At 39.6% G+C, this 21774-nt stretch overlaps 2 protein-coding genes and 1 pseudogene across 44 annotated transcripts in view; 1 reads left to right on the top strand and 2 right to left on the bottom strand.

Moving 5' to 3' along the window:
- Positions 1 to 1209: 1209 nt before the first annotated feature.
- GTSF1 (gametocyte specific factor 1) lies at positions 1210 to 18161 on the bottom strand. Of its 28 annotated transcripts, none has more exons than XM_081483605.1 (11): positions 17965 to 18161; positions 17630 to 17753; positions 16868 to 16983; positions 16147 to 16192; positions 10522 to 10622; positions 8622 to 8748; positions 7958 to 8041; positions 7433 to 7496; positions 6109 to 6203; positions 4637 to 4669; positions 1210 to 1310 (listed from the first exon to the last, which is right to left on the bottom strand). In XM_081483605.1, the coding sequence occupies exons 3-10, from the start codon at positions 16922 to 16924 to the stop codon at positions 4653 to 4655; spliced, it is 591 nt and encodes a 196-aa protein (XP_081339731.1). In that variant the 5' UTR covers positions 16925 to 16983; positions 17630 to 17753; positions 17965 to 18161; the 3' UTR covers positions 1210 to 1310; positions 4637 to 4652. The 28 variants fall into 28 exon arrangements, with proteins under 28 accessions (XP_081339731.1, XP_081339740.1, XP_081339730.1 ...); XM_081483614.1 differs by having other exon boundaries at positions 16897 to 16983; XM_081483604.1 differs by having other exon boundaries at positions 18105 to 18161.
- LOC145503643 (protein S100-A16 pseudogene) lies at positions 3008 to 4570 on the bottom strand (annotated as a pseudogene). The gene has a single exon (XR_014051607.1). The product of XR_014051607.1 is annotated as a protein S100-A16 pseudogene (transcript).
- Positions 18162 to 18213: 52 nt separating the features above from the next.
- NCKAP1L (NCK associated protein 1 like) overlaps positions 18214 to 21774 on the top strand; it is a 64225-nt gene continuing 60664 nt past the window's right edge. For 4 of the 15 annotated variants that reach the window (XM_081483583.1, XM_081483576.1, XM_081483584.1 and 1 more), the window contains exons 1-2: positions 18214 to 18471; positions 20350 to 20467. The gene's annotated coding sequence lies outside the window, so the exon portion shown is untranslated. Of the gene's footprint in view, positions 18934 to 20349; positions 20468 to 21774 lie in introns of all 15 variants that reach the window. The other 11 variants (XM_081483577.1, XM_081483578.1, XM_081483589.1 and 8 more) reach the window with 9 other exon arrangements.

Raw genomic sequence — 21774 nt, 5'->3', positions numbered from 1 at the left:
AAAAGGTTTTGTATTTTCCAGCTAAAACTATTTTTAAATAAAGTTAAACTGTTGTGAGCTGTTGACTGACAAACATGAGTAACCAATATTAGGGGCATAATGGGTGTTTTTTCCTCCTCCTTAATACACCACACCACCCTCTCCAGAAGAAATAGTTTACTTATTCACTTATTTATACCAGTAGAAGCAGAAATACTATTGTATTAGGGCTTATCTTGACTCTATCTATAGAAGTTGGAACTAAACAAACAGATAGCTTTGCTTCATTAGGAGAGAATCCTGTTTTGCATGAAACTTGTGAAAGAAGCATTCCATAAGAGCCCATTTCCCCTACAAACAATGCTCAAGAGATCACTTTTGGAATTACTTGTCAGTATGCTTCCTCTGAGTCCCTATACCAGATCGCAAGTCCCTTCCCATGCCAGACAGTTTTAAACTCAAACCACACCAAATCTGAGAACAACCAACCAAATAAAGAACTAGTCTGGGAGATTATGAAGTCTCCTTCTGAGGGACAACAAGATGCTAGGATAGCCAGAGCTTTGGGTGTTTCAGAAATCTAACTTTATACACACGTTCCAGGGCCTTCACACATTTCAGCTTTGAGCTTAATCAAATTTCACACACAGGTGGAAAGCCTATCTCTTCTCCACATGTACACTGGTTCCTCCTCTTCATTCTAATCTTCACTCCTACATAATCCACACCTACTTTGACAGCTAGTACAATTTCTAGCTGGAATGTGGGAAAGAGAAAAGAAAGAAAAGAAACCTATCCTAAGTTAGAAAAGTTTAGGCAACAAGATGTCCTAAGGATTCTAAATAAGAATGGGGTATATTTCTATATATAAATGCTATCAACATCAACGACTCAGTAAACAGATGCACTAATCAAAGAAAGTCCATTCCTGTAAATGCTAGAAGGAATTTGGTTCATGTGAGTCAGAGAACACAAACACACAATTACTTTTTCAATCCAAATTTCTTGCCTGCTTTAGCTGGATCCTTTAAGGTAACTTTAGATGATTCTGTTTCATTAATGCAGAATGGGATATGAATTCTAATCTTGGGGCTGCAGGCACTTAACCAAATTATCAAGCTATCTACAATGATGGTTTACTTGAAACATTTCTTCTGAGCATGAGAGTTTTTTCCTGCATCAAATGAGTAAGGACTCAAAGGGGGGAGGGAAAAAAAAGGTACTTGTCAGTTTGAAAGTCACAGACAGTTTATCTTTCTATAATTAGATTAGGAGGAAAAAAAATGAAGAACCCACTGTAGCAGGAAGAAGAGTCTTCCAGGGTCTGGCATCTGTAAGGAAACAAGAAAAAAATAAGAGTTCTTAGTTCCTTTCAGTGACAAAAGCACCAACTACATCTGACAATAGACCACACAACTATAGCCCAATTAAAGTCTCTTGGTCTGCTGGAAGAATCTGTTGTTGTTAAGGGCAGAACACCAAGTACCTTCTGACCCTTAGCTCTTTAGTATCACTAATTACACAGAAACTTGTTAATTGATTTAAAATATTCTATACAGAGATCAGTATCAGTCCTTGTATCAATAGTTATCATGGGTGAGGAGAAAATCAGAACTGACCATCCAGGCAACTGATTTCTCCAGACAATTCTGGATTAATTCCAATTAACATATCTTTTTCTCTTTTCATATAATCTACTCATTAATTCAATAATATTTTTTGAGCTGTTACAACACACATTGAAAGTAAAGTCACTCAGTTCTGCCCAACTCTTTGCAACCCACGGACTATACAGTCCATGGAATTCTCCAGGCCAGAATATTGGAGTGGGTAGCTGTTCCCTTCTCCAGGGGATCTTCCCAACCTAGGACCAGCTGAGCTATCAGGGAAGTCCACAATGCATATTAGGGGAACAAAAATGAACACAGTACTACCTGCTTCTGAGGCACTTATCTGGTAAAATATTGATAAAAACATAAATAGGATAAAGCATTTAAGTGCATGTATGTGCAATAAAAAAAATTTTCTGCTTACTCTTAAGTTCCTTAAGGGAATAAGTCACGCTGTGTGTGTGTGTGTGTGTGTGTGCGTGCGCGTGTGCGTGTGTGTGTATCCAAAGAAGAGAATTCTGCAACAACGGGCGTTCAAAAAATGATGCTTTATTTTTAACTAAGAGGATAAGAAGATCTGTGGCTATTTAAGGATTCTTACCTAAATTTGTTCCCATATTCCTCTGTGGTTACACGTATAAAAAAATTATCAGTGTGTAATGAGTTTATCACTTTTCCAAAGCAGAAAAGTGTTTAGTCTTAGGTGACAGAAGTTTCTCCTAGGCTTTCACCGTAGAGTAGCCATTGGATAGGTAGCCATCCATACTGGATGACCACCAAACATTTTAAGCAGTGTGCCTGAGAAGGATTCAAAGTTCTCCATTTACCCAGGTCTGTGTGTGCTTTTCTGATGCACTCCAGTGCAGTTGTGTCTCCTTCCCTTCTGGGACCAAACCCAAATTTTCTGGCTTCCAGATATATTTAATAATTTGATGTCAGAACCTACCAAGAAAAATGGCTGGTCCCTAGAAGCAACTGATAAATATTATTGTTCTCAGCTAAGGGGTGTTTGCTTTTAGAATATCTTTTGTTTCTCACCAGAAGAAACATCAGTTTTGGTACAAAACAAACCCTAGCTCGCAGAAGGTCCATCTGCTTCACTGTTCAGAAAAAGTGAATGGACTACAAGGCAACAAGCCAATTACTCATTCATTCAGTCAATATTCACTGAAGGCCTACTATCTCAAGACAGTGGGGATTACCATCCCATTCCCAGGCCAACAATATTCCTCTTTTGCCAGAAGCCATGTGGCCGGGCAACCTCAGCCGAGACAGCCATTTGAAGCATCAAACCTGGCTCTGTTGTGGGTACATAGGGTAATCTCAAAGAAGGGCTTCATCTGTGAAAACTAAGAGATTTTGGTCTCTTTATATAGATTTTGTGAGGTTCTGCTAAATCAAATATTCAGATAAGATCAACAGTGCAAGACTTTTAGAGACCCAAAACTTTAAAATGCTATTTAAAAAGTATGAATTTTTTTTTTTTTGATGTTCCAAGGAGTGGAAAGGCTTTAATAAACATGACAAAGGGACTGGGTGAGGGGGAGGAAAACTCTAGATCCAGCCTTTTTCCCATTTCAGTGCTGAAGAGGAGGGAGAGGGCTCGACCCTGTTTCCAGAGACCCTGTTTCCAGACGCAGAGGCAGCTGGAGGACAATCCCTGGAAGTCTCCTCTACCCAGCAGAGGGTCTGAGGGGAGAGCGAGAGAGAAGTCCCTGCTGGTGCTGCCAGGAACCCGGAGACCTGAAGCAGCAAGCTGACCTCTGAGGTCAGGAGAGGCCCGGAATCAGGCAGGAACATCGGAAGTCAGAAGGGTAGATGGACTGAACAGGTAGGGAAACTCTTGGGTCCCTATACAGCATTGTCACAGAGGGGCTCCAGGGTCCGCTGGCTCCAGGGACTGAGACCCACAAGGAGGCACCCCCAGACTGAGACACTCACAAAGGGGCCCTGACGTTTCCCCTTACTCTATTCAGCTATGGTCCGAAGAGGGTCTAGAGGGAGAAGAGAGGACGGGGGTGGGGGGGGCACCTGGGTGGGCAGAGGAGGCTGAGGAGGGAGCGTAGGAAGGGCATGGGGAGAAGGGACGGCGGGAGGGGCCCTCTAGCTGCTGTTCTGCTGCTCCTGCTGGCGGATAAGGTTAGCGATAGGACTAGTGATGCCTCCTATCAAGGTCCAGTACTCGTCAAAGCTGATGCGTCCGTCGTGGTTGGCATCCAGGTTCTGGATGAGCTTGTCAGCAGCCTTCCTGTTCCCCGTGTCCGTCAGCATATGGTTGAGCTCTTTCTGAAGCATCTTCCGGAAGCTGCTCTTGCTGATCTTGTTCTTGACCAGGCTGTGCTTGGAGACATATTTGTAGAAGTTTTCCACCAGGACGACCACCGCCTTCTCCAGCTCCGTGTAGGAGTCCTCCATCTCACTGCCTCAAGTCTCACAGGGCCTGCCTTCTCGGTCCACTTCCTCTCCTGTGGGGCTCTGGGGCCTGGGCTCTGGCACTGCCAAGCAGCTCCCCGAGCTCAGCCCAGCCAGGACTCCTCCCCGCTGCACTCCCAGATTCTGTCCCACTCCCTCCCGGCCCTGCCCAGCGGAGCTGGCTCGGTGGGGAGGTAGTGACTGAGCTCCCTCTCTCGACTGGGCCCTGGGGCTGGGCCCTAAAAAGTATGAATTTTTTGATGAGTATTAAATTGTACTGCACAGGGAAAGAATTGCAAAGCAGTGAAGCACAGCTGTCTGATTAATCTCAGTCCATTAAAAAGGCATGATAGATCTAGAATGCAACTTTGATTAAAAAAAAAAAGGAAAAGGCAATGTGCACTAACGTTAGGGAGAACAACTTGGCATGTAACAGAATTCTAATTTAACTAGTAAATGTTTATTCATTAGCATGTAAAGCCATAACAGAGGCTATATACTTAAAAAACGAAAGGCACACACAGAGCTTTAATTTGGTACCATAATCTGAAAGAAAATTGGACCCAAATTGCTTTATGTCCAATTAAATCTTGCTACCATCTGAAAAAATTGTGAAATAAAACTGAGACACTTACTTGATGAAATATTCAGTTACTGTGCATTTCCATCTACGGAAGAGAAATATTTTAAAATAAATACACCATGTCAATTGAAATTCACTCTATCCCCTAGTCTTACTAAACACAAATGATTTATTCCTGGGGTATATGGAATTATATAATAAAGTAGAATTTAAAATTAGTGACTGGATTCTACTCAGCACGAAAAAAGAAAATAGTCTTCTACCTATCAAACCTTATGGCATATGATTAGGTAATCTCATTTTGGGGGAAATGCAACTATCCAAAGGGAAATGTTTTAAAGGGGATCCTGTAGCCACCTAAAAATTAGCTCAAACAACAGCAAAGCAAGGAAATCTGAATTTGGGGGCAACATTAGGAAAAGGAAGTTTATATTAAATAAAAATGACAGTATGTTGGGTGTACCAATATATGGGAATTTCTTTACTAGGGTGGTATGACATGAATTTCAGAACTGTTTACTCAGCGTTGTCTCTGAAGCCTTGGGAAGACATCTGAATACCATTCTTATGCTGGTTCTTATAACCTTACTTTCATTTTGTCTCTACCCATTACCTTTCAGGCCCTTGTAATCTAATTTCTAATCCCAATTCCCTATTGATATGCTTTAAAAATCAGGGATGATTTCCTCCTAGCTAAAATAGATAGTCTTTTTATTGGTCCCAAATTTATCCATGGAATCTGTTGTCAGTGGTCACCCTTTTTTTTTTTCTTTCTCAGTTTGAGTTTTATTTGCAAAAATGTAATCTTTTAAGCCATCAGTAATTCACAATTGAAGCATGCATTTATTCATAGCTGAAACCAAAGGCTTGAGATGGGGGTACAGCAATGGTATGAGAGAGGTGGGAGTGGGCAGGAAATAAAGAGAACTAAAAAGACAGGAAAAGGAAACTGGTAATTCTGGTCTTGGGAGTTAAGAGACTCATTCAGGGTCCAGGTCTACCAACTACCAGCAATGCAAACAATTTGTTGTGCAATTAGTATGTATTTTATAATTAAAAAATTTTAATTACCAAACCATTCCTTGTTTATAATTATAGAGTTTTGAAGAGCAGATAAGAATACTGATGAAAGCACACAGCACAGAGCTTTCTACTGGGAAGCTCAACTAGTATGCATGCGTGCTCAGTTGCTAAGATGTGTCTCACTCTTTGTGACCCCAGGCTCCTCTGTTCATGGCATTTCCCTGGCAAGAATACTAGAGTGGGTTGCCCTTTCTTTCTCCATCACCCTGTCTTGAAAATATTCGCTAGGCTTCCTGATCCTGTACTTGCCTATTACTAACCAGGGTTAGGACTAGGGTGAAGTGAGTGAGGTGCTTAAGATGCAAAATCTGAGGAGACACTCACTCTCAGGGTCATATGGGTGCAAGGTATTTAGACTGAACATGTCCTTGAATAATTAAGACCAAGTGTATTCATTTGGCACAACACACAGTAAAAGCATTTTGCCACTATTTCACTTACTGTTTTTCCATGGCAGAACATACGGCAGAGACTTGGGAACGCGCATGCCTGAAGCCAGGTTACTCTTGTGTTCCATAACTATGTTGCTTGCAGGGCTGCAAAAAGAGAGATGAATTTGAGTATGCTGGCATTATTTGCATTCTTTAGGCAGGCACACATAAGACAATCAAAATGTGTTTTTTGTAATTTGAGGAAAAACAACCACCTACATTCTGAAATGTAAACACATTTCCATCAAAACATTCTTGCAATTAGAATGATCACCACTTCTCTGGGAAGCTCACTGTTCTGTACAGGCATTAAGATGGGTCTAACCATTTTCATTTTCTAGAAATTGAGATAAACAGCAATGCCATCTACTGTTCAATTGTATGACAGGCTCATCAACTCACTCAATATACGTAAGAGAAAATGCCAAGACAACCAAACTAAAGGCAACAAATCTCATAGAATTGAGATAAAATTAAAATTGTACCAATGGAATTCATCTTTAAGTTCTTTTATCTCAGTGCATACATAAACCAAGGTACACTTACAATAACTGACTTTAGGAGCTAAAAAATAAAAATTGGTTAAGTATTGTACTTGAGGAAAAAATGAAGTCTACTATCTAATACTTTCATTCTCTAATCTGGAAATGTTCTCATTTGGGTTTGAAACATGATCTTTTTTTTTCTTTTTGGCCACACTATATGGCTTGTGGGATCTTAGTTCCCCAGCCAGGGATGGAACCTGCAGCACCCTTGGCAGTGAAAGTGTGGAGTTCTAACTACTGGACTGCCAGGGAATTCGGAACATGATCTTAAAAGGTTTGAAGATAAGTGGTAATGAAAAATCTTACAGATTTAAATTAGATACAAAATCAGTGGAGAAGGAGAGATGAGTTTTTTCCCCTACCCAATTGGTATTATGGACTGTCCAATCTCAAATCAAGAACTTTTTAAGATTACTTTTTCCTTAGACACTGGTTATCCAGAGCAAAAATAACACATATAGTACAGCTACATAAGTTTTTCAAAGCATTAAAATAACATGAACTTAGCAAAAACTCTAGCTAAGACATAAGAATGGCTGGCGCCACTGTCTCCTGTGCTAGACTACAAGCTAGTATTTTTGTGTTCCCACAGGAATTAATGCAAAGCATGTGACCTTTTTATGACTCAAGGAATAAATAAAAAAAAAACCACCAAAACTGTATCTAGACAAATTACCACCAAGTAACATCACTGAGGAAAGAGGTCAATACATGCTTGGGAGCCTTCTATTGGTAACAGAGCACTTTGATTCTGGGAGGAAGTGGTGGGAATGAGATCTTTTCATTTACCTATTGTTGCCACAGTAGTTGGCTGTGCCCCAGACAAATGGGGTGCTGGTCTGTTCCCACAAATCTGCCAAAGGAAACAAAACACTGTTTGCGGTGCTACTAGGTAAAACACCAATTCGTGCTAGTTGAATTTGTAAGATGAGAAATAATAAACTTAAGTTCAGAGAAGCAAGTAAAATCTAGTCAAGTACCCTAAGTAACACAGTAGCAAGAATTTAACTGAACGATATAAACACAAGCGACATAAATAATAATAAACGTGCCTAGTAACAACCAAACACAGATGGTATAACACAATTTATGCAAAAAACAGATGTAAAGTAGTGTTCTTTTCCAATCAAGTGGGAAAGGCTGTTCCACGTGTCTGCACAGAGAAACAAATGTGTTTGTACTGGGGCTCAATAAGAATAATAAGGCATTCTGAACAACATGGTATGTTCATAAAAAAGGAAAATCTTCCTTCAGTCTAAAGCAAATGACTCAAGATTTTGACATTGTAAAGAAAGAGATATAGAGGCCCTTCACCTTTATCCCAGTCTTCATCACAAGGAGGGCACTGCCACGTGCTCTCAGCCAGAGTCTCTTGTCCAAGGTTCCTGGTTTGGTTGACTGCAAGACAACAGAGATTCCAACTTAAGAAGGGGACACTGCCAAGTTATTATCCTTAAAGGAGTTAGTGGCTTAAAAGGTTGCAGGGTCTTTGTTTCTGAAAAATGGATAGGATGAAAGCTAAATAGGTCTTATCTCCTTTCTGACAGAAGACAAGAAAGAGAAGCAGAAGGGGGGTTCAGGATGGGGAACACATGTAAACCCATGGCTGATTCATGTCAATGTATGGCAAAAACCACTACAATATTGTAAAGTAATTAGCCCCCAACTAAAATAAATAAATAAATAAAAAAAAAAGAACGAGAAGCAGAAACAAAGATGTTTGCCGTATTTACGGTAATAAAAGAATTCTTATTTTTAAACGAATTATTTGTAAAATGAATCAGGTTGTTCAGAAGAGAAAGAAGTCTGGCACACATAACCTGACAATCTTTTGCTGCTAAGATTAAAAATCTCAAAGGCAGAAAAGTATTGTTTTTCTGAAATGATGAAAGCCAAAAATCAAGGTGATAATGTAGTATTATATAAATTTGAGGGAGCTAACCTCCAGTACTGAAACATCTTAGCTAGTCAGTCTTACCTACATCCTGCTCAATACAGCTTTTGTCATCACAGCTTGAGATATGATGACTGATTTCAGCCCGAGGAACCTGATGGCGAGCATTGAAGGGACAAGTTGCCAGTTTGTTTGCGACATCAGGATGATTCTGTGAAAAAAATTAAAGGGGCTTGTCAATAAACTTGTGGTGGAACTGTGATAGGTACACTCATCAAAACGTTAAGACAGAATTATTTATCACCTATACAGATCACAGAGACATTACCTCTTTGTTATGATTATAAAGACTGACAACACAGATAGTGGGGTTAAAGTGGTTTATAAGGAAGTAAACAGTGAATTTAGGATTGGGTATTTGAATCATATCTTCTATTTACTTCTCAGGGTCATGCGATTCCGGTGGCACAGCCTGTAATGGCACAGCTCTCTGGATGTCTTTGAAAGCTGATATTCAGGATGAACAGCAACACTAAAACACACTTTGTCTGCATTGCAGTAGCACCTTTGCTACTGCAGTACAAGAGTGCAGGAAAATAGATGTGGGACGGGAGGTGCAGAAGAGGCAAACCCAATGATTTTTTCAGATTAACACAGAAACACTTATTTAAAGTAACGATGCCTGAAATGAGGCTCTGAACAATTTGTCCTTTATTTCAGCTATTTCACTAAGGAAAAATCCAGATGATAGAGAACTCTGTTGACCAAGTTCCTTATTTTAATACAAAACAAGAAAACAAAACAAAGTGTTTAATATAACCCAAATTCTATGTTAAGTTTACCAGCAATTAAGAAATTAGAAGCAAAAGATACATCACAAATGATACTCAAAAAAGTAAAAATAATGTAAAGTGGGGAGAAGAGTGCAAAAAAATAGAAGATGGAGAAAATTGTGAGGGCAGGTATTTCCATGATTTTTTAAAGGGATATCGGGCATTTTAACACAAAGGTTTTGTGGCTGAAGATTAAGAGCATTAGGAGAGGGGAGTTATGACGATGTCTTTTTACCATTTGGCTCCCTTTCCCAACCTTTCTCCTTGGGACATGTCTGAGAGCCTCGAGGAGAAGTTGTGGTGGTATCTCCTGGTCTGTAATGTCTAGGTTCTACCCTAAGGAATTCTTGCTCTAGAGATTGAAAGGAGCTGAGAAATAATCAACAATGGCAGCATAATCACGTCTCCAGGACTGCAAGAGAAACATCCTTCGAAGAATGTTAACGCATATGTGAACTGTATGCAGGTTTGGATTAAATACCTAAATTGTTTTCCAAGCATAAATCCTGGCAGAATTTTGGCCTCTGTATCTAACATTTCTATTCTAACCACCCTTTCAAACTGCCTCAATTAATATATCAGCATTAAATTAGCTTACATCAACTAAACCTACAAAAGGTGACCAGAGGGGAAAAACTCTTTGAGCTGTTTTTTTTTTTCCTCCCCCCAAAGATGCTTACTGTTGAAACTCAGAGAAATAGTTATTATTATGAATAATCTTTTCTTGGGTTAACCTCTAGCTGTTCAACTTCTCTAACATTTCTAAACAAACAAAAAAAAATCAGAAATAAGTGTATTACAGTACTCAATCCTTATCAGGACAATGAATACATCAAATTTACAAGGCAAGAATGATTTCTTATCACTAGCAAAAATTAGTGTTTCCTCTGTTTCACAGAGGGGTGAGAGGACTGGAGAGAAACTGTTTAAGGGTGCTGTGTCATTAGTTGGGGGAAAAACCAAAACGAGAAAAAACTTACATACCCAAGAAATAAAGAAATTCTTTTCTATAAATGTTGGCATTTAATCCAAAGCAATTCTGGCATTTAATTAAAACATATATGCTAAAATTATTTGATATTTATAAAATCTGGCTTTTTAAAAGAACTCAGGAGGCCATCACCGGGCAAACTGAGAAAGTAATATCGTACCTTTCTGCACTTGATAAGATGATAAGGAAACCTGCAGGCCCTGATCTGGTGGTTTTTATCATAGGGGCATTGTAACAGCTTTTCAGGGTCCAGAGTATCGACTGAAAGAGAGAAAAGCAGGGTAAGTATAAAGCTTAACAGGCCCTTGCAACATTTCAGCATCCTTGGCACATGGATTTTTCAACAGCATCTGTAAGAACTGAACAAGACAGCCTAATAACAACTTGAAAGATTTTTTTAAAAGGGTGACTAAAAACATTTGAAAATAAGATAAGATAGTAAGATAAAGCTGTTTTATTGAATCTTCATTAAGTCCAGCAAAACCAGCAGTCATGGGATGGGGTCAAAGTTCACATGTGGTTGTACATAAATACTATTGTTTTTATTGTTGGTAATCCTTATTATAACAAAAAATTAAATGATATGTCTTTTTCTTTTCTGAAAGTGCTAATTCAGGGTCATTCTTTTCTCTAGCTAGTTCAACCAAAACTTCCCAGACAGTATACTGAAGGTTGGAAAGGACAATGTATTAATATACTGATGTGGGAGTCCACTGCACATGTGCCCCCTATTCTCCAACTAGTCTTAGGGCAAATTGAAGGTAGTTAACCCCCTACACCAGCATCCCTCTTTACTAGTTTGCCATGACATGAAATAAGTTGGTAAGCACTGCTCTGTATCAGTTATATGTTCTATGGAAGCTTAGGAAATACTCGATAGGTTTATTTTTTTGTCTGCCTGATTTAATGTACTACTCAAAATAGCTCCTAGTCAGTGAATCTAATTATCTCTCAAATGAGACCAATACCTTTACCAACTGGTAAAGGTTCCAAAATTTCATATTTTGGAACATGATGAGAAAAAAACCAGAGAATTCTTTAATCTGATGATCATGAAATTGGCCAGATAAAAAGTAGAGTAATCTGTAAAAACAGAACCTAAGTTTAAGAAAACTGAAGATATATGGGGGTGCTGTGAGAAAGCCAACCCCTAACCTATATTGTGCAATTTAAAAGTACCCTTTAGAAGACTATACTATACTTTCAGGCTCCATTTCAATAGTTTAATAGAAATTAGAGAAGTTTCTCGTAACATGTAAAACTACTCTTAGGTTATGCAAAATGTCTAGGCTGAGCCCCAAATTTTAAGAATCTTGGTTAAAGAAGAGAAATTAAACAGTTAAGTACATTTTAAATATATTATGAGGACAAGAGTTAATCTAATAAAATGCTGTTGCCACCACTGAAGGCAATAATAAAAGAGAAATAAAATAAACAATTCACATTTGAGAAGAAGCTTATAAACCAAGAGACTGCTATGAAAATCAGAAGCCGGGGGAATTGAAACAGTGTCCCTGGAAGAGTGGTAAACATGGGATAAATTGCTAACCATGATCATGATGCAAATGAGCCAGAAAGGTGACTTGAAGGACAGAATGAATAGGAATGAAAAGTCTTAAAGGACAAGCAGGCTTATTATGCCAACCAAGCTCATCCTGAGCAGTGATCTTCTCACATTTCTGAAGCTTCAGGATACACAGGAAGAGTATACAGATGAAATTCTTGTTAGTTTCCCTCCATTTAATCCATTTCATCACAAGCAAATGATAGGCCATGTCAGTAGCTGACAGACTGGACATACTTTATGATTCATACACATTTTACTGCCCATACAGTGGCATACATCAGAGTTAATAATGATAGCTTCCTACTAAAATGCTTTACTTTTTGGTCTCTGATAACTTAGGTCTGCTCTAAACAGGTCTTTTATTTAAAGATTAAAATTTTTTCAATTTTATGTTTAATTTAAAAATTTTAATGGTAATAATATAAATAACAAAATTCATCACCTTAACTATTTAAAAGAGTACAGGTTATTGGTGTTAAGTATATTTGCATTTTGACTGTGTGGATCACAATAAACTGTGGAAAATTCTGAAAGAGATGGGAATACCAGACCATCTGACCTGTCTCTTGAGAAACCTGTATGCAGGTCAGAAAGCAACAGTTAGAACTGGACATGGAACAACAGACTGGTTCCAAATAGGAAAAGGAGTACGTCAAGGCTGTATATTGTCACCCTGCTTATTTAACTTATATGCAGAGTACATCGTGAGAAACGCTGGGCTAGAAGAAACACAAGCTGGAATCAAGATTGCCAGGAGAAATATCAATAACCTCAGATATGCGGATGACACCACCCTTATGGCAGAAAGTGAAGAAGAACTAAAGAGCCTCTTGATGAAGGTGAAAGAGGAGAGTGAACAAGTTGGCTTAAAGCTCAACGTTCAGAAAACTAAGATCATGGCATCTGGTCCCATCACTTCATGGCAAATAGATGGGGAAACAGTGGAAACAGTGTCAGACTTTATTTTTTGGGCTCCAGAATCACTGCTGATGGTGACTGCAGCAGTGAAATTAAAAGACGCTTACTCCTTGGAAGGAAGGTTATGGCCAACCTAGATAGCATATTTAAAAGCAGAGACATTACTTTGCCAACAAAAGTCCGTCTAGTCAAGGCTATGGTTTTTCCAGTGGTCATGTATGGATGTGCGAGTTGGACGGTGAAGAAAGCTGAGCGCCACAGAATTGATGCTTTTGAACTGTGGTGTTGGAGAAGACTCTTGAGAGTCCCTTGGACTGCAAGGAGATTCAATCAATCCATCCTAAAAGAGATCAATCCTGGGTGTTCATTGGAAGGTCTGATGTTGAAGCTGAAACTCCAATACTTTGGCCACCTCATGGGAAGGGTTGACTCACTGGAAAAGACCCTAATGCTGGGTAGGATTGGGGGCAGGAGGAGAAGGGGACGACAGAGGATGAGATGGTTGGATGGCATCACCGACTCGATGGACATGGGTTTGGGTAGACTCCGGGAGTTGGTGATGGACAGAGAGGCCTGGTGTGCTGCAATTCATGGGGTCGCAAAGAGTCGGACACGACTAAGTGACTGAACTGAACTGATATTTGCATTGTTGTGAATCTAGACAATCTCTAGAAATTTTCACCTTGCAAAATAAACTCTATACCCATTAAATAACTCCCATTGCCTCCTCCCTGAAACCTCTGGCAGCCATTATTCTACTTTTTTGTTTCTATGAGTTTGACTATTCTAGATATTTCATATAAGTGAAATCATATGGCATGTGGTCTTTTTGTGATTAATTTACTTAAATTACCACAATGTCCCCAAAGTTTATCCATAGTGTAGCATGTGACAAGATTTCCTGTAACTATTTTATTTGCTTTTCTTTAAAAAAACAAACAAACTTAAGCTCCTTCTATATCAGTGAAATGTAAGAAACATTTCCCTGCTGCATATGGATGTAGCACAGATTCTTAATCAGTTCCCTTACTGATACATTTAAGTTGTTTCTAGTGTTTACTATTATATCAGTGCTGTGGCTATCAATCTAATATATACTTATCTGTGCACTGTATGAGTATTTTTCTTGGGCAGATACCTAAGAGTACTGCACAAAGTATTATATGAATTTAAAGTTGTAACAAATACTACTGAACTCCTTAGCAAAAAATTTTTTTAGAATGTCCCTTAAATTGGTTTACCTGTTTTTTTAACATTTAAAAAATTTTTTATTTCTTTTTAATTGGAGAGAATTGCTTCACAATATTGTGTTGGTTTCTGCCATACAGCAACATGAATCAGCCGTAGGTATACATATGTTTCCCTCCCTCTCACCTCCCACCCCATCCCATGTCTCTACATTGTTAGAGATCAGCAAAAATCTTGAGTGACTTTTTGGGAATATAACTTAATTTGGAAAACAAAGTAGGCCTCATGGACAAGCTTCCTTCAAAAGCACAGACTCAGATATTCCTCACACTTGGATAGGGCCCAGAACCCATGGTGAGAAATGGAGGAAACTTCATGGAAACGAGGAACCAGAGCTGACAAGATTGTCATCAGCTAAGAGGTACCGCCTGAAGACAGAAGCTGGAGATCTTCAGGAATCTATCAGATGGGGGAAAAGGTCAAGTACATCGTAAACAGTTATTTCTCACTTTAACTTGATTCCTGGTGTTAAATCACTTGAGGACTATCGATTCCGATTCAGCACGTTTGAGATGAAGCCTGAGATTATGCATTTCTAACATACTCCCACATTCCTTTTTTTTTTTTAAATCTTAAAACAATGAAACTTTACCAAGACACAGATAAACAGAAAAAAATGCTATGCTTAAAGGAGTTGATTCTTTACAAGCTAATATATGTTATTAAATTTATTTAATCGCAAACTTAAAAATTCTAAATAAACAGCAAAATCAACCATTTTCTTCTTTCTTTAACAAACATCTGATTAAAAAAGTCTGTGCTATGTAGCAATAATTACAAGAACCAAGTGATATTTTTCTAAGAAAAAAATCACCACTGGAAAAAGTAAAGAATAAGAGACATAAAGGGGAGATGATGCTTTCTAATTTAACAGAGTAGTAAGCTTCCAAGAATAAATAGAAATCTCTCGTATCTATCTCACACGGAAATCTCAGATTTTAATTAACATATTTTTAGAAAAATTAAGGAACTGAAGGAGGGAGCCCTAAGGAAGATCAAGGAGAATCAGACTTCTAGATCCATTATTATCAAAGTATGGCCCTCAGATTAGCATTATATCACCTGGGAATGTGTTAGAAGTGCAAATTCTTGAGTCCCAGACCTTCTGAATCAAAAATTTGGGGGGAAGGCTCCAGAAACCTGTGTCTTAACAAGTATCCCAGGTGATTTTTCTGCAAGCTATAGTAGATATTTAATAAAGACTGTTTCCACAAAGTTTCTACTTCTTGGTGATAAAGGTTCTATTGGACTCTTCCTTGAAGGCAGAATGGAACTAAAGTATCTTTCAGTTAGAACTTAAAGATTCTGAACAAGATAGCAAAGTAGGAAACAAAGGTGGCCTTGTTGACAAGTTTCATCCACTCAGATGTTCCTCAAACTTGGTCAGGGTCTAGAAACCACAGTGCCTAGTGGTATCAAGTAGGGCGCTACATATAAACAACATACAAGGCTCTGGTTCTGACTCTGTCCTCAACAATGTAACCATGGGGCAAATCAGTTAACCCAGGCTCTGTTTTCTCAGTTGTAAAATTCTAGTGTTGAATGAAATGGTTTTCTAAGCCTCTCTTGTTCTACCCTTGTATGATCCTAGCTCTCCCGGCTCCCATTTGATTTGCTGGGCCACTGAGATTCCTGGATCACTAGAGAAATAAGAATCCTCCCTAGGATTTCTTTAATCCTAAAAACTCAATGCACATCAACATTAGATATACCATGTTATACCACAAAATACAAACCAGGGGTTACCATCTCTGTGTCACTAACAGGAGAAACTGAAGTCCTAAAAAATGAAAATTCTTTGCTTAATAAATACAGTGTAACACAGGTGTCCCAACTGCAGCTTTCTCAAAGCTTGATGACTTTTCATACTTTTAATTTAAATTTCAAGGGTCCTATTTCAAATTTGGACATTTCTCTGCATTACTAAAACAGTCTCATTTTTTCTTCCCAGCAGTTTAGCAAAAAAGTGAATCTTTCTCAACACATTAAAAATCTTGTCAGAAAACTACATGTAAGTTAACTTATTTTCTAAAAGCAACAAGAAGTACTTACTGTAAGTTTCTTCCATGTTGGGAATTAAGGAACCAAATCCAAAGTGCTAGAGGAAAGAAAAAACTCGATCAGGAAATCAGAAATAAAACGTATCAAAAGAAGCCCTAAGAAGTGGAATCAAACTAGAACTGAAGTCACCCAAGTTTAATATAAAAAACCCTTATAGCACCTCTCTCTTCCTATTAGTTTCTCCCCTTTAAGGCATTCTTTACTACTTTGAACCATTTTATCATTGCCTAACTCACACTCTTAGAATAAATTCTAGGGCTCACAGTTAAGAAAAACCAAACATGACTACTACTTAAACTGTATTCAGGTGAGAGGATGTCAGTCAATTTTAAGTGCCACTACAACACCTTGTCACTGTTTACCATCTTATAGGGTTTGATGCTGTTTAATATTAGAAGGGGCAAGTCAAGCCCACAAGAATGTTATTTAAACTGCAGGATAAACAAAGGAACAGGGTACTATTTTAAAGCTCTCAAGTCCTCAAAAGTACAGGATGATCGAGCTGCCAGTTTTGCTTCCCCCTGCCCCTGGGGACTTGGGAACGCTGGAAACCTATGTCAGACTGTACAGTCAATCTATTCAGTATGCCCCGAGACACTCCAGTTTACTATTTCTATGATTTTTCTTAAACATGATTAGGAAGTATCACACTTTTCCCAGTGATGCTTTATTACCTCCCCGCCCCCCCTCTCCTATGCAAAACTAGACAAACTTGGTTATTTAAATTTCTCCAGGTAATACTCATTCCCTCTGTGCACTGAGGAAACATTTCTGAATGTTAGTACTCAAGAACTGTCCATTTGATAGTTGAATCATAAAATAACAAGTCTGTAACAGAAATATGGAAGATTAAGACAATTTTTAGCTTGAATCCTCTTCCACCTGATTCTCCCCTATTGAGCTCTGTGATTAAACAAACTTATCATTACAAAAAACTCAATTTATATAAAACCATCCCCATAGGAAACTTAAAATTGGCTAGATTTACAGTTATTGCCCCTAGAGCCAGCTCTCCTCATACAATTCCACACCCCTTCCCCCCATTCTATGACATAAGCAGTCTTGGAACCTATGATAGGAAATACAAGTTATCAGCTGGAACTCGTTTAGTAATTTGCTTCAGAGCCCATTTGTAAATGACAATCACTGGTGAAACCGCCATGAAAAAATAATTTTCATGTCTGGGTTAAGAAATTTTGACCTTCCTTTTGATATGTTATACACAGTTACTCTATACTTTTTCAACAAAAATAAAAAGAGAATTGGAAGAGCCAAACACTATGTTCCTTGATTTTAAGGCATTTTTTAAGGCGCTATCAGTGCCAGATTCAGCAACTTGCAGGAAGCCTCGGTATTCTCTGGGGGCAAAAAGACTAAATTACAGTAGATTAAGGGCACTGGAAACTACAGCCTCATCCTTCAGCCCTGTCCATCTAAGTATCTTATCACTATCAAACTATTAACAAGTCTTCACGTTTTTCTTAGCACTGGACGGCGGTGAAACGAGCACTCAGCAGTCATTGGGAGCTGCTTGTAGCCTGAAGCAACGGGTTGCACTTAACCGACCTGGGGTCTCAGTAAAACCAACATTCTTCCTCCTTTAAAAAAACGTCAAGAGTCTATTTAAACAATGGGACTAAATAGGAGAAGGTGGGGAAGGTGCCGAACTTAAAAAACTGAGACTAAGGAGCTAGGAGCCTGGCGGGCTACAGTCCATGAGGTCGCAAGAGTCGGACACGACTGAGTGCCTTTCACGACTACTAAGGAGCTAGGGAGGCCCTCGACGGGACGAAGCAGAGGCAGACCCACCGGTTGGTTGCCTAAACACCTTTGCTGAGGACCCACGAGGCGGGCAGAAAAGGTAATATACTAGAAGGTGAAGGTATCCCAGTCCACTAACGGTGAGATTTTGGGAGGTCCCCAAGCCAGGACCTGGGCGTCTTTCCTACCTCGGCGGAGACACGCTCTCCTCTCCTCACAGTCGCCTTCGCTCACACCCGTGCCCCAGCAACGCTCCCTTCCGGCCCCTGACGTTAGGGGGTGGGGCTCCCGCTTCCTGTGACGCAGGGCTGGGCGTCGGGGAGAGGGGTGGTGGGGGGCGCTCCGATGACTGCCTCCTTGGCATTCCCTCCTCGGCTTCCCCCCATCCCCCACTCGGGAGGCGGTCCTCCCGCCCCTGGAATGACCGTGGCTTTGCGTGGGTGGATCTCGCGCTGCCTTCCGCGCCTCTGTGGGGGCCATCTTAGAAACTAGAATCAGTACTGAGACATAGCGCTCGAGGTGGGGATGGGACACCTTAGAGGTCAACTGATACTGGTGAGAAGGAAGCCATGTTAGTGCAGGTTGTCCAGAGAGGAGGGAAGAAGAAAATTGAAAAAGAGATAAACAGAAGAGGTCCCCTCCTCCCACCCCCAGTTCCCCCAAAAACAAACCACTAAGGATAGGAATCTAGTTTTTGTTTAGCACGCCTTGTAGGTAGAATTTCAGAGTTCAAAAGTCGATAATGGTTTATCAGAGAATGCTCGGTAGGGATGGATGCCCTGCTGCTGCTGCTAAGTCGCTTCAGTCGTGTCCGGCTCTGTGCGACCCAATAGACGGCAGCCCACCAGGCTCCGCCGTCCCTGGGATTCTCCAGGCAAGAATACTGGAGTGGGTTGCCATTTCCTTCTCCAGTGCCTGAAAGGGAAAAGTGAAAGTGAAGTCGCTCAGTCGTGTCCGACTCTTAGCGACCCCATGGACTGCAGCCTACCAGGCTCCTCCGTCCATGGGATTTTCCAGGCGAGTGTACTGGAGTGGGGTGCCATAGCCTTCTCCGATGGATGCCCTAGTCATCTCCATTAAAGGAGATTTTTGAGTTGAGGAGAGAGCTGGGGGTAGAAAGGGCCAGAAAGTTATAAATTGATAGTAGAAAATGAAACATATATTGTGAGCCTTTGTTCTGGAAACCCTGATACCAAGAAGAAGAAAAAAAAGTGTAATTGGTGGTTCTTGTGTTCAAGTTGCTAGTATAACAGGCCCCAGAGTGGATGAAAGATTAAATAGCAGTACAACAGATGCTAAGAAAGTGGTTGAGAATGTAAACTCTTTAGAAGAAAACCACTGGGGCCCAAAGTGACCCCGGGAGGACTTTGAGAAAAAGGACTTGTGGCATTTGTAGACCAAAAAAAAGAGGGGGGAGGAATTGATACTACAGATAGATCTGGTAATAATATTTTTTTAAAAGCAAGAAGTAAAAGGCGTGATACAACAAATTTTTGTATTTTTCAGGGTAGGAGGCAGACTGGATGATCAGGTTGGGTGTTGAAGTATTGGGGGTTTTAGACCATTTCAGTGGTTTATGTAGTCTAAATGTTATTTAGGAGAACTTATTCTAACAGCATGAACTAAATGTGACTTTAGTGAAAATGGTCATGGGACATTTTTACATGAATAATATGTAAACATTATCGGATTTTTATTTTTGGCCATGCTGCTTGCTTTGCGGTATCTTAGTTCCCTGCCCAGGGATAGATCCAGTGCCCCATGTATTTGAAGCTGGAAGTCTTAACCACTGGACCTCCAGGGAAGTCCTGTTTTTTTATTTTTTAAATTATCATTCCTTGAGTTGAAGAGAGTATGCTTCACAGCCTTTGGTTCATGTTAAGACCCTAAAAATAAAAGTATTGGTGGAAGCAGGACCCAAGATTTCTTAATTGTGTCTGCACTTAAGAACCATTTGAGGAGATTTAAAGCATGTCACCTCCCCTTCCCGGGCCAGTTAATCAGACAGGGTTAGTTTTAAAAGCTACCCAGATGATTCTAATGTGCAGTCAGGATTGAGAACCACTGAGGTAGGCACTGTTTTGAATTTACAAAAGCTATTCTTTCACCTGGGTGGCCTGGATGATTTCTGTGAAGGAGGGGCAAGCTGTTAAAGTGCTTCTTGAGAGATGATTGCTGAGAATGTAAGCTTCATTACAAGTTCAGCACAAACAATTTTAGAAAAGCTGTTGTTTTGCAAGTCAGTTTCAGATTGTTAGGGATATCTTAAATAATCTACGAAATCCTAAACCTCTGGATTTACCACATCATTCATGCAGAATTAGCAGGACTGGTGTGATTTAAAGTGAAATGTGATTTTTGAGGGTTTAAACTTAAGTAATCTGGTGAAATTGTTAACCCTGTTACTGTGACCCATCTGTTCTTTTCATTCAGATACCTGCAGGTTGAAATTTCTGGGGAAGGAAGAGCTAAGAGCTTGAGAGGACGAGGAGTGGGTATCAAACCAGAATCCAAAGTCAGACTTCACTGCATTCAGTAATACCTTGTCAAGGTGACGGGATCCTCAACTGATAAAGCTGTTCCATTTAGCGCCAGTGAATGAGCCCACCAAGTTTTAAACAAACTAAAGAACCAAATATGTCTTTCAGTGGTGGAGATATTAAAATAAAAATGCACCACGTGTCTTTCTCTTCTTAAATGCTTTTTTCATTCCTTTCCAACCCAGAAAGTTCCTGCTTTATCTGAGATCCCTGCTGAGTTTTCTTTCAGACTGATTTTCCAGCCAGGTTGAATATATTTGAAAAGGAAGAAAAAAAAGAGAGAGAGCCCAAGGCATTTACACAGGGTCATTCTGAGGGCTAGCTGGGATTAATACCCTAAACTGAATCTGATCCATGCTGGTTCTATCCCTGAATATGCTTGCATTTAACCCTAAATTATATTTTTAGAGCTATTAGTTAAAAATAAAGACTGAACTAATGAGTAGACAGATCTGTATGCCAATGATGGAAAAAAAACAACTTTGTTCGAAGATGAGTTTTTCTCAGCTTTTAGGCTTGGAGTCCCAGTTATTCCTTCAGACTCTAGAGATTTTCAGTGTTTCATAAAGCCTGATAAAACTTAAACTTTTGCCCATCAGAAAGCTAAAACATTAAATTTCTTTGTTTGGGGCTTAAATTTTATCCACTAAGTCTTATTTTTCTCATCTAATAATGATTTCTGACTGGTTGTAAAGTGTATAACTTAGGAAAATTATTGAAGTGTAGTTGCAAAATATTGCAGAAAGAGGTCTCTGGGGGAACATAATAGACGTTATTATTAGTGAGGGTAAATTTTGGGAAGTATTGCTGTTGAGAGTGAAAAGTTGGGACTAGTTACAATTTTTCAGGCAAAGTAACAGGGTGAGGTGTTCCCACTAGGGAACCATTGAAAATAAATTTATGTTTAAAAAAGTCATTAGAGTTTGCAAAGAATAGCTAACACCCCTCTCTGCAAATACAGGACGATACAGGATAAATGAAAAACCAGTCGCAACTTTTTTTTATCTTAAAATTCATTCTGTGTCCTAATACATAAATATTATATAATTGTGTAATCCACATTGCTGTAATAGTTGCTGAGCAGTCTGTTTTCTGTGTTTTTCTTTGACTTCTAAGTAATTTCTCTCACTGCTGCTGCTGCTGCTGCTGCTAAGTCGCTTCAGTCGTGTCCGACTCTGTGCGACCCCATAGACGGCAGCCCATCAGGCTCCGCCGTCCCTGGGATTCTCCAGGCAAGAATACTGGAGTGGGTTGCCATTTCCTTCTCCAGTGCATGAAAGGGAAAAGTGAAAGCGAAGTCGCTCAGTCGTGTCCGACT

Source organism: Giraffa tippelskirchi, chromosome 4 (genome assembly GCF_054371585.1).
Source record: "Giraffa tippelskirchi isolate mGirTip1 chromosome 4, T2T-mGirTip1v1.2.pri, whole genome shotgun sequence".
NCBI lineage: Eukaryota > Metazoa > Chordata > Mammalia > Artiodactyla > Giraffidae > Giraffa > Giraffa tippelskirchi.
The sequence above is the reverse complement of the archived record's forward strand: the minus strand, read 5'-3'. Positions and strand labels throughout refer to the sequence as shown.